The sequence below is a fragment of the Cetorhinus maximus genome, chromosome 5 (assembly GCF_964194155.1).
Source record: "Cetorhinus maximus chromosome 5, sCetMax3.hap1.1, whole genome shotgun sequence".
Classification (NCBI taxonomy): Eukaryota; Metazoa; Chordata; class Chondrichthyes; order Lamniformes; family Cetorhinidae; genus Cetorhinus; species Cetorhinus maximus.
Genome location: NC_135883.1, coordinates 27,965,471 through 27,983,187, shown reverse-complemented (window position 1 = coordinate 27,983,187; position 17,717 = coordinate 27,965,471). Strand labels below are relative to the sequence as shown.

Sequence of the window (17,717 nt, the reverse complement as noted above, 5' to 3'; positions counted from 1 at the left end):
TAGTTCAACTATCTTATTGCAGATGACCTGTGCATTCAGAAAAAGTGACTTCAATTTTAGTTTTTTACTACTATTCCTTGCATGGACCTTACTTTCTGATGCACTATTATTGTTAAACTCTTTGCCCCTTCTTGTCCCACTCAGCTTGTCTTTACCCACATTGATATACTTTTCTATTGCCTCAATTTTTGTCTTTGTATTTCTAAATCTCCCTTTACCTGAAGCTTCCTCCCCCTCTGTTAATTTAAAGCCATTTCTCCTTGCTCTGACCATATTTGGCCCTCTCCTGTGTTTGTACGCTCTGTTCCTTCCCGTCACACTCTGGTTACCATTGCCTGTATTGCTACCCTACACTATTGCCTTGACCTTTAACTTTCCAAATCTCCCCTCATGTGAACCCGCCACTCACTTCCACCCACCCACCACACAAACTATTTACTTTAAGGCCCTGTCTATAGCCCGAGGTATATGACACACCAGAACACTGGTCTCAGCATGGTTCAGGTGAGGACTGTCCCAACGGAACAGCTCTCTCTTTCCCCAGTACTGGTGCCAGTGCCCCATGAATTGAACTCCATTTCTCTCACATCAGTTTTTGAGCCACGCATTCAAGTCTCTGATCTTAGTTTATCCTATGCCAATTTGCTTGCGGCTCAGGTAGTAATCCGGAGTTTATTACTTTTGTGGCTCTGCTTTTGAATTTAGACCCTAGTTGCTCATACTTCCTCAGCAGAAACTCTTTCCTAGTCCTCCCTATTTCTTTGGTACTCACATGAACCATGACAATTGGATCCTTCCCCTCCCGCTCCAGGTTCCTCTCCAGTCCAGAGGAGATGTCCTTAACCCTGGCACTGATCAGGCAACACAGACTTTGGGACTCGTGCTCTCAACTGCAGAGAACAGTATCTATCCTCCTAACCATACTGTCTCCTACTACAATTACATTCCTTTTCACTCCCCCTACCTCAATGGCTCCCTGCACAATGGTGCCGTGGTCAGTTTGCTCATCCATCTTGCAGTCCCTGCTCTCTTCCACACAGCTGCAAGAACCTCGAAGCTTTTGGACAATTGCAGGGGCTGAGGCTCCTCCAGTGCTATCTTCTAGATCCCCATACCTGCCCCACTCATAGTCACATCCTCCTGTCCCTGACCATGGACCAAATCCAAAATACCGAGCCTAAGGGTTGTGACTGCCTCCTGAAACAAAGTGTCCAGGTAACTTTCCCCCTTCCTGATGCATCACAGTGTCCGAAGCACAGATTTCAGCTCATCAACTCTGAGCCAAATTCCCTCAAGCTGCAGACACTTACTGCAGATATGGTCACCGTGGATCACACAGGTGTCCACCAGGATCCATACACTGCAGCGGCAACACATCACCTGCCCTGCCACCTTTATCGTGTTTTATTTAACTAATTGGGTTTCAAGTTTATAAATATCACTCAACTGTTATCTGTAGTTAAAATAGGTAGTTTAACTAGTTCAGCTATAAATTTAATGTAATACTCATATTTCCTCGGTACCAGTTTAAATGACTGCTGCTGTTTAGATGGATAAAACCTTAAAATTCACCAACTAATCACTTACCTGCTCACCTAATTAATACCTTTAAACACTTATCAGCTCCTGGAGGCTGAAAAAGGTCATAAAAAGCAGCACCTCCAAGTGCCTCTGCACCGAATTCTCACCTGCACCAAATTCCCAAGTTAGCACACATTCCTTGTAGTCTCCACTTTGTGTTAAAATATACATAGCTGCAGCAGGCAAATTTCTCCCCCTCCTTTCCCCCCCACCAATATTGACACATTGCATTGTCACTGTTTCTAAAGTTCATGAAAAGAGAGAAGTCATTTTGGAAATAAATCAATTTTCAAAATGCCCTCTCATGCAGGATAGCTTGAAAAATCATAGGATTATATGGAGGATTTAGAAAACATTTCCAAAGGTATATCAATTATATAACTTGAAGATCATGTAGATAGGTACCAGTACAAAACTGTAGCACTAGTTCATAGATGTCACAATAAATGGATTATACAATGTAAATATCAGAATGCAAGTGCATTATGTGGGAAACGATGCCTGAAGATTTCACTTGCATATTAATGCTTTTATGCAATCACTTATCCTGTATACAGATTGTGAGTATTTGTTATTTATGTGAAATTATGTCAGGTTTTGAATTAATTATGCTCCAGCTCTTCCCTACCGCTCTTGGCATCTGATAAATGCAAACCATTCATTATAGTGTATTTGTCTTTAAGGCCTGGTAATGCAATATTTTTGACAAAAATAAACAGGGGGAGCTTCCCCACCCATGAAACTATGGCCTGAATTTCAGCTTGGCGGGCGGGTGCGATGGGTGGGCCTGGGATCGGCCGGGAAACAGACTGTTGACCGTGATCGGCCCCCGACTGTGATTTCACGCTGGCTGGCACACTGAAAAGCTCAGCGCTGCTGGGGTGAGGGTGGGAAGAAGGCGGGCGATGACGCCAACGTGGCTGCGGTGAGCGCTGAGAGAAAGCTCGCTGAAGGCAGAGAGCTGCCTCAGGAAGCTGTAGACCCGAAAACCATCAAAAAACCGGAAAAAAGTGCCCAAGCCTCAGAATCAGGCAACTGAAAATATAGGTGATAAAAATGCTGCCCACAGATTTCTATTTTTATTTTACTTTATTTCATAACGGAAACCTCACCCTGCCCTTGGATGAGGTTTCATGAAAAATATAAAGGCCGCCTGGCCAAGTCGCACATTCGCCAACCGCAAGGTTGGACAGACCGCGTAAAATCAGAATCAATTGCCCTGTTAATGGCCTTAATTGCCCTCTAAATTGTTGGAAGCGCGCCCGCTGACCGAAATATCGCACGAGCGTGGGATAATGCCGGGACACTCGCCCGATATCAATTTGTGAAATTTCATGTCTGATCGGTTTGGGCATGTGTCTGCCCGTTCGGTGTGAAATTCTGCCCTATGTGAAGATTACTATTTTAAAGGACCTATGTTGTCCATTACTGTGTTTGTGGTCTAGGGGGAAAGATGAGTGTTGCAATGCACAAGCTGGTGCAGGTCATTTGGGGAAACAGCATCATAATGCCCTGGCTTGTCTGAAACTAAGCTGCATAATTAGGAGATCAATCCTGTGAGATCAAATTGAATGAAGCTAACCTCACACTCACAGTTAGACTACTTCTCACCAGAAATCTTCTCTGTTTTGGCCATCATTAAAGGAACCAAGAACCTGGCTGAATGACTATTATGCATTGTGGAAATCAAATCAGTCAGATAAAGCATTTCAATGTAAAAGTTGTACCATTCAGTCACTCCCTTTTGCAGCTGACATTGCAGCTCCTAAACAAAAATATCTGACAGTGCATCAGTGCTCCAGGTTTCTTTGTCTGTCTACCTTATTATTTTAATATTATAGGGCAGAATTTTTATCTCAACGGGTGGGTACACACCCGACCCACTCAAGCGTAAAATGACGCGCGTTATTTCGGTCAGTGGCCAAATGCGGGAATTGGCAGCGCACCCGCCAACCATTAAAAGACCTATTAAGGCCATTAAAAGTTAATTAACTTAAATATTTCACTGCCTGTCCAACCTCACGGTTGGCGGGCAGGCGAAAAGGCCAAGCGGCCTGTTCACTTTTTGGGAAACCTCATCTACGGGCGGGATGAAGTTTCCAAGAGCAAATAAAAATAAAATAAAAAATTTTACACTTCATTTATAACATGTCCCTGCTCATGTCACAGAGTCACATGAGAGGACATGTTTTATAACATTTAAAAAATCTTTATTTTCACCCTCCACCCCTTCGCACAGGGAGCGCTGAGCACTGCCGCTCGCATTTCATGCTGGGCGGGCCTTAATTGGCTCGCCAGTGTGAAATCGCGGTTCCAGTCCCGATCGCGGGCAGCGGTCGGCTTCCCGACCATCCCTGCCCACCGAGCCCGCCCGACAAGGGCAGAATTCTGCCTATAGAATACTTTGTCCAGTGTGCATTTCCTGTCTGCTGTACATAAATTTCTGCGTGCTTTAAAAGAACAACGAAACAAGGAATTTGATTGACAAAGTGCTCAGAAAATTTGCAAACTCTCAACGAAATTAACAAGGCAAAGAGGCAAATGCACCAATTCGATACAGAAGCCAGAATGCCTGTGAAAACTGAGTTGCTTTACAAAATCACACTTTAAAAAAAGCAGTTGGAATTATGATGACGTAGGGATAAATAACTGTAGCAGAAAAGCAGAGGTTTCCTTTACAGGTAAATGTTTTGACCCGGCTGATATTTTCTGCCTTTCTTTGCCCAGAGATCCAGTGTGCTTGTGTCATTGTCCCTCCTCAGCTGTAGATGCAAAAACAATCTGCAAAGAATGGAGATGAAAGTGGATCATTGCCTTGGAGCCTACCTTTTACAACCAGTTACAATTATCTTTCGACTGATCTCCACAGTCAATAATTAGTTGCTTTTACTAGCATTTAGAGCAACAGCCTTAAAGGCATAGGGGTAGATTAGCAGGGAAACGTCACAATTATGCTTCAGATCCAAGACTACTTGTGAATCACTGCATTGAGAGTGTAGTGGGACAGCTTTCCTTGGCAGGTGGTGTTCAGGGCAATAACTGCGTAAAGTGCTTGATGGTAAAGAAGTAGAGGAACTGGACCCCGGCTGTGCTCTCCAGAGATTGTGCCAAAAGAGGTTCTCTGATTTAAATAGAAATGATAAGGTCGGACACTGAGTGCTTGCGCTTCTCACCAAGGAAAAGGTGGCTGAAGTTCTGTCCCTTGTAATTGCAGTGATTCTCAAACCCTTTTCATTGAAGGACTCCTTTTCAAAAGGATATGTCATCACACAGCTCCCAAATAATCAGAATGTCATATAATGCTCACAATATGAAAGTGCTGCATGCAAAGGTTATTTTAATAGTGCTTTTAAGAAAACAGGTGTTTACTGCCAGATATCAGTGAGATGGGCGTGTCTGCTTCTCAATGCAGAGCCTGTTTCTCCTTATCAAGAGCGTGGAGAGAGCAAGAGCACGAAATCTTCTTTCATCACCACTCATTTTCACAGTGCCAGCACACTGATAAAAGCCAAACGTTTGAATGCCTCTTCAGCAGCATGAAACACATTTCACTCTCACCACCTCCACTTCTGACTTGCGCTGCTTCAGTGAAACTTGTGTTATAAATGTCCCATATGAAAAATGGAAGTCAGCCATTTTCTGCTCTTTTTTCTGACTGTGGGTATTTGCAACCAGCTGCCAATCCACAGAAGAGCAATTACATCTAATTGATCTTAGAATATTTTCAAAAAATGGTTAACTGTAGTTAGTCTCAGGATATGTTTTATTTGCAACAATTAGACCTGCGGCCTCATAGGGAAAGTTAGCACAGGAATAAATTATTCCTTACCGAGGACCAATGCTTCTCTCCTTGTAAAACAATGGTGTTGAATGTTCATTTGTATCACCTTGGTTTAAAGTGTTGTCTGACAGAGCACCAAGATGGAAATTGGTCAAGAAGGAACATGTGCCCATAATGAACCATGCCCAATTTCCCTTTTATTTAAATGAATGCAACCAAAATTGGTCTCCACCCTACTTGTTTTTAATGACTAAGAAATGTGATGTGATGAAATGGCAAGATTGTTGTACTTCAACTGAATGGTACAGAAAAATGTAGAGGCACTCCAGGGTTCAGCTATTCAGTGGATAAACTCACAGCGAGTAATTTTCATTTCTGGTAATAATGTATAACGGGTGATATAGGATTGGATTGACAGCGACCTGTTACACACCACTCTCTCTATTGTCCATTTTACACTATCACTCAAAGTCAAAACAGCCTCACTGAGTGGTCAGTGGAGCTTAGAAAAACTTAAGCTTGCCTTCATTCTGATCAAGTGCCCTCTACCTGTGATTCAACGCATAACAGCGGCCCACAGGAAGAGTGTTCACATCAGAGTTCCTGTCAGGCTTTGCTTGGCCTGCGAATCTTCTATGATGCAACACCCAACTTACAGAGTCATAGGGGTCTACAGCACTGAAAAAGGCCCTTCGGCCGATCAAGTCTGCGCCGGTCAAGTACCTAACTGTTCTAATCCCATTTTCCAGCACTAGGCCCATAGCCTTGAATACCATGGCATAGCAAGTGCACATCCAAATACTTATTAAATGTCATGAGGGTTTCTGCCTCTACCACCTTTTCAGGCAGTGAGTTCCAGAGTCCCACCACCCTCTGGGTGAAAAAATGCTTCATCACATCCCCTCTAAACCTCCTGCCCCTTACCTTAAATCTATGCCCCCTGGTTATTGATCCCTCCACCAAGAGGAAAAGTTCCTTCCTGTCTACCCTATCTATGCCCCTCATAATTTTATACACCTCAATCATGTCCTTCCTCAATCTCCTCTGCTCCAGGGAAAATAACCCAGTCTATCCAATCTCTCCTCATAACCAAAACTCTCCAGCCTAGGCAACATCCTGGTAAATCTCCTCTGCACTCTCTCTAGTGCAATCACATCCTTCCTATAATGTGGATTCCAGAATTGCATGGAATACTCTAGCTGTGGCCTAACCAGCGTTTTATCAACTCCAGCATAACCTCCCTGCTCTTATATTCTGTGCCTCAGCTAATAAAGGCAAGTATCCCATATGCCTTCTTAACCACCTTATCTACCTGTCCCGCTACCTTAAGGGAGTGGTGGACATGCACACCAAGGTCCCTCTGATCCTCAGTACTTCCCAGGGTCCTACCATTCATCGTGTATTCCCGTGCCTTGTTTGTCCTGCCCAAGTGCATCACCTCACACTTATCCAGATTAAATTCCATTTGCCACTGATCAGCCCATCTGACCAGCCTGTCTCGATCCTCCTATAATCTAAGGCTATCTTCCTCACTATTTACCACCCCACCAATTTTTATGTCAACCTCGAACTTACTGATCAACTCTCCTACATTCAAGTCTAAATTGTTTATGTATATCACAAACAGCAAGGGACCCAACACTGATCCCTGTGGAGCCCCAATGGACACAGGTAGCCAGTCACAAAAACACCCCTCGACCATCATCCTCTGCTTCCTGACACTCAGCCAATTCTGGATCCAATTTGCCAAATTGCCTTGGATCCCATGGGCTCTTACCTTCGTTATCAGTCTCCCATGCGGGACCTTAAAAAGCCTTGCTGAAGTCCAAGTAGACTACATCAAAAGCGTTGCCCTCACACCTAGTGACCTCTTCGAAAAATTCAATCAAATTGGTCAGACATGACCTCTCCTTAACAAAACCACGCTGACTGTCCTTGATTAATCCCTGCCTCTCCAAGTGTAGATTAATTCTGTCCCTCAGAATTGCTTCCAATAGTTTCCCCACCACTGAGGTTAGACTGACTGGCTTGTAGTTCCCTGGTTTATCCCTTCCTCCCTTCTTGAATAACGGTACCACATTGGCTGTCCTCCACTCCTCTGGCACCTCTCCTGTGGCCAACTTTCGGCCGCCCAGATTTATTGGGCCAGAGCCTGTGTAACCATGGTGAGGGGAAGCGTGGCAACACAACAAGAAGAACATAACACACTGCTGTAAAAGCAAAATACAGCAGATGCTGGAAATCTGAAATAAAACAGAAAATGCTGGAAAACTCAGGTCTGGGAGCATCTGTGGAGAGAGAAACAGAGGTAATGTTTCGAGTCCGTGTGGCTCTTCTTCAGCTCTGAAGTAATAATGAATTCAGCCAAAGATCTATATATTGTTACTTTGAACACCAACCTGATCACTAGCCATCAAGCCCGTTTTAAAAATCATTGACTTTTGTGAATAGTCAATGCTATAATATTTCACTGCTTGCAGAATTGCAACCCTCAGGGCTAGATTTTCCATTTGGGACTGGGCTACGGAAGCTGGGTTTGTTTCTAGGTGGGCGGGGCGGGTAGGGAATAATCACTAACCTGTGATTTTTCAATGTGGCGTCGCCTTAATTGCCAATGGAGATAGGCTCTCTGTCCCATTCAGGGCAGTGGGCATGCTCTTGGAGCTGTAGGGCCAATCAGAGGCCTTCCAGCTTGAGAGGAGCAGCAGGCTGTAATGGAAGGCAAATAACAGAGAGGGCCTTTCAACGTGGAGGCACCCTCTCGCCAACAATTTTAAATTATTCAGCAGCCAGACCAGCAATGTGGGGGCAGGAGAAGGTTTCCCTCGACAGAGCCGCTTGTGGCTGCTCTCATACCTGGGCAGGCAGGAAGGCCTCTAAGCCCCGCGTGGAGTGCTGGTCCCTTTGCCTGACACCGGCTGCCTGTCTCCGGGGGGGACACGAACTGGCCCCTGATGTTGCGGGAAACTGGAGGCCGGCTGGAAAATTACAGCCAGCCTCATTTAAGTGAAGGGCGTGGCTTAGTTGGTAACACATTTGCCTCTGAGTCATAAGGTTCTGGTTTCAAGTACAACTCTTTAAACAAAAAATGCTGCTTTTCTATTCTTACAACCAAAGTGAATAACCTCATACTTCCCCACATTATACTCCACCTGCCACCTTGTTGCCCACTCATTATCTGTGTTTGTGATATTGATTGAGGGATAAATATTGGCCAGGGCACTGGGAATAACTCCCTAACTCTTCTTTGAAATAGTGCTGTGGGATATTTTATGTCCACCTGAGAGGGCAGGTATAGTGCATAGGACTTTTCCTGTGGCATTGCTCACAGGTAGTTGGGATTATAGTTCTAATATTTAGCTATTACATTCAATTTTCTGCTCTTATGGTTTTACAGTATTTGCTTGCAATGTAGTACTTTATTCATTTGCATGTTCTTTTCTTTTCCCTCCTGAAAACCTTATATTCCCAGCTATTGAAATAATTAGAAACAACTATTTTTCTTTCCCTTATCTGCTGCTTTGGATTTGTAGCTCTGAGTGAAGTGATTGCTGATTTGCAGCAAGGAATGTTTCTCCAATGACGCACACTATGAACATTTAAGATGGCTTGCACTTGGACCTACTGCTGCAATGCCCAACTCAGCTTTAAAATGCTTCATAAACGTTTTCCTCTGGCCCTGACAAAAATGCCAGTTTCCCTACCTGCACAACAAAAAAACAAAAATCTCATCCCACATCCTGCTAGTTCAGAAATATATGACAGCTAAAACTATATAAAAAATGCTGTAAATATGACACTTTTATGTTTGTTTTTTCCCCCATTGCTCATGTTTAATTGTTGTCACTTGTGAATTATCTGTGCGTTTATCATATGACTGGACCGTCACCATGCTGCCTCGGGAAGATTCTCTGTCTGCATAATGATGGTATTCTGGTGGAAGATTCGGTGAGTCATTTTTCCACTGGGTCCTGTCCTATTTTGGCCTCATACTAATCTTCTATGGTCACCTCTGCCAGATGCCAGAAGCTGGAAGCAGTTGCACAAATATAAATACTTGTCGAATTAAGTGGTAAACAACCAAGTGATATCATATGTCATATTTTTCATCATTACAATGCTAGCCATGTGGAAAGCTGGTCATGTCAGCACATCACTGTCATTCATCATTTCTAGGCTGAGCAGAGGCATTTAAAGACTAAATGACCTGTCCCAGAGAGTGCCATCTTTTATCAATGTACTTTCCGCTTACCAATAAATTTTGCTGTCAGGCTCTGAGACAAATATTTTTCCCTTCTGCCCAACAGGGAGTCAGTCCCTGCTCGTTGTGAGGCCCACATCCTGTAGTAGCAATGATTTTCCCCTTCCTACCCCATGGCGGGTTTCCTGATGCCGGTGGGAATACCGGTGGGAGCCCACAAAAAAAAAATTTAAATTATGATGAGCCAAAAAAATAGTGCGATGGTTAATGCCAGAAATATCAGCACCAAGAGTCAGTGTGAAAATCCAGAACTTTCATGATGCATGCATTTCCCCCACATGCAGAATTTGGACTTAAAATCTCCATTACTAAGATTTAGCTTTATGTGCAAATTTAAACCAGTTTTGTAAATTACTTAACTACAACAGCTTGCATTTATATAGCAGCTTTAGTGTAACAAAACGTTCCAAGGTGCTTCACAAGAGCATTTTTCAACAAAACTTGGTGCTGAGCCACGTAAGGAGAACAAAAGGCTGGTCAAAGGGATAGCTTTTAAGGAGCATTGTAAAGAGAAGAGAGAGGTGGACAGCCAGAGCTGGATTTGGGGGAAATTCCAGATCTTAGGGCCATGGCAGCTGAAGGCACAGCCACCAATGGTGGAACGTTCAAAATCAGGGATATGTGCAGCCAGAATAGGAGGAGTGCAGAGATCTCGGAAGATTGTTCAACTGTAGGGTAGGCTACAAAGATAGGGAGGGATGAGGCCATGGCGGGATTTGAAAACAAGGTTGATCATTTTAAAATCAAAGCACTTATGTTGGAAACTTTGGGATAGAAACTGGCTTTAGCCAGTTTTCGGACATTGCGTGGGCTCTGTGCTCAGATTGTGCGTTCGATTTTTTTTCGGATGCAACCAACCAAGATTCCAAATTGGCATCACTGCCTAATTTAAATGGATTAAGCTGTCTGTCAGTGTGCATTGCAATGCTCATTGGCAGCTCACCTAATGGTGATAGGGAACGAGGGACAAAATTGCACTTTGTGGACATTATATAAAGGCAGCTTGCTTAAAGGGGAAGTGCATACTGGCTGCAGGCAACTATGACTGACTATGGTTTCTTACAATGCCAGGCATAGCAGCAGCTGCAAGGACCACACACTGTTACCCCTATCATTCCCCCGCCCCATCCCATTTTCTGATGCTCTGTTGGGGGTAGTGGTGGAGGATGTGGGCAGGAAGATATCCAGGCAAACTACCTGGCATGAATAGAAGAGGAGGCTGAACAAGTAAACACTAGAGGTATTGCCCCCAGGACATGCAGTGGTGCCTAAAACACGTCACTAACCTATAGAAGGAGAGCTATGGCAAGTTTCTCACCTTACTCTCTGCTCAGCCCCAACACTCGCAACCCTTTCCTCCCCACTTGGCATCACTCTCCTCCAGTCACTGCAATGCACTCGACCCATCTCTTTTTGCTCCTTCTGTAGCATTTCTACTCTTGCTAGTCCCCTCACCTCATCATATTCTGCCATCATTCACACACCCGCAGCACTATTCTACCCTAACATGCACACCCTCTCAGAACACTCACTCCACTAATACTAACACTGTCCCTTGCTTTCTTGCAGGACAAGCCTATACACAATAAGAGGGAGCAGGCAGCCAGAGAAGGAAGTACATCAGTCATCCACATGCTGCCCCCACTGGACGAACAAATGAAGGACATTATAGGCAGGGGGCTACTCTGGAGCAAGCTGACAGGAGAGGCTATAGCTCAAGGTCCCACATGGGCTTCCTCTACCTTTCCATCATTGCTGTCTGACTTAAATTTCACCTGGACACACTATGCATGATAAAGTGCTGCTGTTTTCAGAAACCATTTAGTTGTCTCTGTTTACCCCAGCTATTAAATGCAAACCGCCACCCTTTCTTTGATTTCACATAGCCCTGACGGAGCAGAGGAATAACTGGGCAGCGTTCCAGAAGAGGAAAAGACACTCTGCAGCAGTTTAGAGACTGACATCCCACGCATGACAGAGGGTAGGCTCTAGGGATCCTCAGGGGGGAGATTTACCTCGCTGATGACAATCCACATTGTTACATATTGGGAGCCACAAGACAGACAACAAGGTGGCCATTTCACTTGTTTAATGACTTCATCACGCACTTCACACTTATATATAACATGAATATATAACGCTGGTTCTCCCTTTTAAAATTTCCTGTTTTGCTAACTATGCAACTTCAACACTGAATAGCAGAGAAACAAATCTTTGTCAAAATGCAAAATTGGCATGATTATAACTCGCATATTTTTAAATTCCATCTACAAATCAAGTTTAGTAACTGGTTTATGAAACCTTCCTGATCTCCCAAGTTTTGGACTGTTTGACCTCAGTTCGGGACCCAGATCTTCCAAGCAGCAGCAATGATGAGCGGATTGCTGCTGCGGTCAAAAACTCCCCTGACTCAACGCCGCTGTGCATTTCTTCCAGGATTTCTGATCCCGGCTTTCACAGAAATGTGTCCTTTGGAGAACTCTGTCAGAGGGAGTAGAGTCACAGGAAGATAGGACCTGCCCCCATTTGACAGCCCTAGCTACTTTTTTTATTCATTCATGGGATGTGGGCGTCTCTGGCTGGGCCATCATTTATTGCCCATCCCTAATTGCCCTTGAGAAGGTGGTGGTGAGCTGCCGCCTTGCACCCCTGCAGTTCATGTGGTGTAGGTACACCCACAGTGCCGTTATGGAGGGAGTTCCAGGATTTTGACCCAGGGACAGTGAAGGAATGGCAACATAGTTCCAAGTCAGGTTGGTGAATGGCTTGCAGGGAAACTTCGAGGTGGTGGTGCTCCCATGCTTCTGCTGACCTTGTCCTTCTAGATGGTGGCAGCCGTGGATTTGGAAGGTGCTGTCTATGGAGCCTCAGTGAATTCCTGCAGTGCATCTTGTAGATGGTACACACTGCTGTCACTGTGCGTTGGTGGTGGAGGGAGTGAGTGTTTGTGGATGTGGTGCCAATCAAGTGGGTTTTCTTGTCCTGGATGGTGTCAATCTTCTTGAGTATTGTTGGAGCTGCACTCATCCAGGCAAGTGGAGAGTATTCCATCACACTCCTGACTTGTGCCTTGCAGATGGTGGACGGGCTTTGGGGATTCAGGGGGTGAGTTACTTGCCACAGGATTCCTAGCCTCTGACCTGCTCTTGTAGCCACAGTCCATAAATGGCTAGCCGAGTTCAGTTTCTGGTCAACACCCAGGATGTCGATGGTGGGGGTTTCAGTGATAATAATGCCATTGAATGTCAAGGGGTGATAGTTAGATTCTCTCTTGTTGGAGATGGTCATTGCCTGGCACTTGTATGGCGCGAATGTTACTTGTGAGCCCAAGCCTGGATAAAGTCCAACGCATTTGGACATTGTCTGCTTCAGCACCTGAGGAGTCGTGAATGGTGCTGGACATTATGCAATCATCAGCGAACATCCCCACTTCTTTCCTTATGATGGAAGGACGGTCACGGACCTGAAATGTTAACCCTGTTTCTCTCTCCACAGATGCTGCCAGACCTGCTGAGCATTTTCAGCACTTTCTGTTTCTATTTCAGATTTCTAGCATCCACAGTATTTTGCCTTTATTTACCTGCTGTATCTGCTTTCTTTCAAATCACTTAATCTCAGTAGCTTTATTAACAACCTGTGTGTCAGTGTACTCTCCAGATTAATTATCTTTTCATAATTAACTTTCATGTTGATTAAGTGTTCCTCCCTCTCTTGGTTTAATTCAAGTTGCAGTTTTCACAAAAGTCTACATGAACTCTGAAATGGACGACTTGCTCATCACCACGGTTGTAAAGGAGTTTTTGGTGATTTATTTCTGCATTTTGAGATTACTGTCTAGATCAGGCCAATACACAAATCCTCTTGATATGGATTTCATACTGACTAAACCTGTGTGTTCAGTATGGAGTCCTGCCAGAATTCTCTCTCTCAAAGAACTAAGTGCCACCACTCTGTGACCCCACTTGATGCAGCCCTGTTCACATGGCAATTCATTACCGCGATTTCTGTGATTAGAAAGTCATCATCTACTAACCCTATTGTGAAGATTGCACCTTCATAGCCTACAACTGGGTCTTCATGTGGCAAACGTGATAGTGTGTTAGTTATAGCATTCTCTTTCAAACTGTGATGTTTGTTATTATAGCCGTACTGTGAGAGCAGTACGGCCCACTGCTGCATCCTTGATGTTGGACTCAGATTAGCTACTTGGGGTTTATGATCTGTTACTAGCGTGAAGTTCCTACCCAACAAAAACTGATCAAACTTTTTGATGATTCCAAGTGCTTCTTTCTCTATCTGCATGCAGTTGCATATACTCTTGGTCAAAGTACACAACGCGAATGCTGTGGGCTTCTCCTGACTATCATCCATAACATGACTGATTATTGTCTCAACACCATAGTTTGAGGCATCACGCGCTCGCTTCAGGTCACAATTTGTGTCATAATTAAGAAGTAGTGCATCACTGGTCAAGCCCCTCTTACATTCATCATAAGCAAGTTATTGTGCCTTAGACCATTCCCATTTCACATCTTTCTTCAACAACTCGTGTGGTCGAGTTAACAGAGTTGAAAGCTCGGGCAGAAATCGTAAGTAACACTGAACCATGGCTAGAAATGATCATTGAGCCTTTTAAAAATTTCATCCAACATTTGAAGATTCTCTTCCTCTCTTGCAGTTGTGATCAACACATCACCTGCTTGCACAAGTTCTAACCATTGCAGCTTGGAAGATTTTTCAAGAAGACTTCACACTATTGGGCAGCTTCGTGTAGGAGTACAACCTGAAGGGTTATCGTTAACTCTCTCGATCCACATTGAGCTGGGCATAAGCATGAGTCAAATCCAACTTCATGAATATCTTGGATCCCACTAACTCTCCCAACAAACCTTGGGAGGTCGATGGTAGATACTACCCATCATCAGCTGCCTGGTTAATTTTCACTTTGTAGTGCCTACAATATCTCACAGTTTAGTCTGACATGGGCACTACTACCATTGGGGTTGCCCAATCACTGTGTTCAGGTTTCACTAGCACCCCATTTCTCTCTAGATTCTTTAGTTCCTCTTCAACTTGGATTTTGAGAGCATAAGGAACGCCTAGCCTTGCGAATATTGCTTTTGCATCAGGCCTGATTTGGATGTGTGCTTCCACATTGATTATACCTTCATAACTGTAATTGAAAATGTTTCTGTAACTATTCAATAGCTGGTTAAGCTTCTTGGCTATCTCAACTTGAAAAACTTGCTTCCAGTCTAACTTCAACTTATGAAGCCAGCCTTTGCTTGTTGGCTAATTGACATATTTCCCAACAACAATGAGTAACTTTAGGGACTTGCCCCCATATATCTAACACATTGCCAGAATAGATTTTCAATTGAACTGTGCACTCAGTGGTACGTCACCGACTTTGCTCTTGGAGGTGCCTCTACTCATAATGGAACAGTCTGCAGCTGTATCGATGTGCAAGTTGATGTTTTACCAACACTTCTGTAGAAAAGTCTTTGTCATTTAAGTGATTGTCAGTGTCATAAATAATGTACATTCCCTAGCTGCTCTTCGCTTAAGTACCCTGGATTGTGAACTCCACCCTGTGACGTCACAGTTTTCCATTACCACTGGAATGAGTTCTTTTTCCTGCTTTGGCCCTTGCTCGGCTAGCAGGTGTAATGTGGTCCATCTTTTGGCAATTAAAGCATGTGACATTTCTGTACTGACATGTGTGTACCATGTGGTTGCCATTACAGTGACAGCAAGTCATTAAACCTCTGTCGCCACTCTTCTGGCTAAATCTCTCCACCTGAACCTTGGTGGAAGCCTTCTGACTATGGACAGAATCTATACTATTCACTTACATGGAGCAAAATCCATGAACATTCTTCGATGACATCTCCATCTGGTAAAAGCAATCTTACATGTTCGGTGAAATGTAAGGTTTTATTCATTTGACAACTTCGATTGGGTTGTTTCATCCACTAATCCATGCACACATCTATCTCGTAATGCACTGTCTAAGAATGCATTGCAACTTTGGCACAATGATAAATTCTTCAGTGCTTCAATGTAATCACCAATTGTTACACTACTTTTTTGATTTTTGGTTCCAAATTTGTGGCTTTCTGCTGCCTCTAGTGGTTTAAGATTAAATGTTCTTCCAACTTGATGATGATTATTTTGATCCTTTTCTGATCTCGCCCCTTGAGGCATAAACCTTGCTGGGGTGGCCGCTTTTCTTGGGCAGCATCACAGTCTGGATGTTGGGCAGGACTCCACGCTGAGCTATGGTGGCCCCTCCCAGCAGCTTGTTGAGCTCCTCGTCATTGCGGAAGGTGAGCTGCAGGTGGCGGAGGATGATGTGGACCTTCTTGTTGTCTCGGGCCACGTTGCCGGCGAGCCTGAGGATCTCGGCGGTCAAGTATTTGAGGATGGCTGCCAGGCAGATGGGGTGTCCAGCCTCGACGTGCTTGGCATAGTGACCGTTATGCAGCAGCCGGTGGATATGGCCAACAGGAAACTGGAGACCAGCTCTGGAGGAGTGAGTCTTGGTCCTGGCGCATCCTTTGACTCCGGTTTTACCGCGACCAGACATCTTCCAGGATTAGCTCTCATGGCACATCTTTGGCCTTTTTGGGAGTAAGAAGATTTGTGAGCATGCCATACACTTCTGGACCAATCTCCGTTAGCAAACTTGCTTTCTTGTGCTCAAGAGTTCTGAGCCTGGACCTCTTTACTGTCCCCTTTGAGTTCTAAAATATTATTCGCTCTAAAACATGTCCATTCTTTTGATGTATGAGCTGAATGGATCTCAGGCTCAATCATACATTCCTAGCCTTTCAATGTATCCCATGGGCACAGCCATATTGACCCATTTCAAATGTAACAGTGACCCAATGTCAATGTCCAAAACAGTGGTGCAGAATTTATGTCAGTCTAGGTAGAACAAACTCACCAAAAGTCAATCTGGTTGGTAGCTGATCAGGTGGACACTAGGACCCTGCAGCAGTCAGGAACAGTGGGCTGGAATTTATGCCCCTGCTTTGCAGGCGAGAGGGCCCCTAAAATGCCAAGAGAGTTGTGCCCGCCACCTACCTGCCCACTCCCGCACCGTCACAATTTTATGTGCAGCAGAGGAGATGTCAGGCAGCTTGCTTGCCCGTGGGCCAATTGAGACCCTGAAGGGCCTCTTCCCACCACCGCTGGAATTTAACCAGTGGCGAGAGAGGCTCACACTGGCAGCTTGACAGTTTTCAACTAGGACCATCAAAAAAAACCCCTACACCGGGTCATCTCTCACCCCCCACCACGGTTCCAAGGCTTCTAACCTGGCCCTGACGATACACACTACATTTAACTGTAACTGCGGCTCCTCATGGTCAGAGATTGGATACAGTGCCGAATGTGGCCACTGATCCCGATGGTGCTGTCAGTACTGAAGAACTCCCAGCCATTTGACTGGCTAGTAGATTAATGCGCCTCCAAGCATGAAATTCTGTGGGGTGAGCCTCCGACTTTTTGGCTGGGAGGTTGGGGATCCCTGTGCCCTGTAAAATCCAACCCAGTAAGTCTCATTACAATCTAGTTAAAATCTCCGCCATTTGAGCTGGTAAGTCACTGAGAACCGACTGATTTTGTTCATCGCAGCCCTTACTGCCATCTGCTGCCAATGTTTTTGTACTTTGATTCCATCTCATCACCAAATTCTGTTATATATTTGAAGGCATTTGCAAAGAAAGACAGGCACCAAAGTGGCCAGTTCATGTGTTTAATGATGGCATTGTGAGCTCCACATGCTCATAACGTAAGAATACATTACACACATGAACTTTCTATGGATACTGGGCTGCCTTGCCAACAAGCTCAATGTCAGAGAGCATGGAGTCTTCCAGCTCCAACTTGTGTATTATGTTTGTGCATTAAGGCCATGTAGCCTACCTTGGAGTGAGTGGTCAACTCAATGGGTACTGCAGGAGGCCCTAGAACATTGAAGAATACAATGACAGTTTTGATGGGATCTCAAGCTGTGACTATCTTGGCTCTCTGTCCAGTATCTCCTCTGGATTACAATGCCTGCAGGAGAGAGGCTTTCAGAGCCTC

General features: G+C 44.6%; 1 protein-coding gene across 1 annotated transcript; it reads right to left on the bottom strand.

Annotated features, from left to right (window-relative positions):
• Nucleotides 1–15,792: 15,792 nt before the first annotated feature.
• On the bottom strand, nucleotides 15,793–16,212 carry LOC144680440 (histone H2A-like). The gene has a single exon (XM_078541403.1). The coding sequence runs from the start codon at nucleotides 16,210–16,212 to the stop codon at nucleotides 15,793–15,795; it is 420 nt and encodes a 139-aa protein (XP_078397529.1).
• Nucleotides 16,213–17,717: the final 1,505 nt, after the last annotated feature.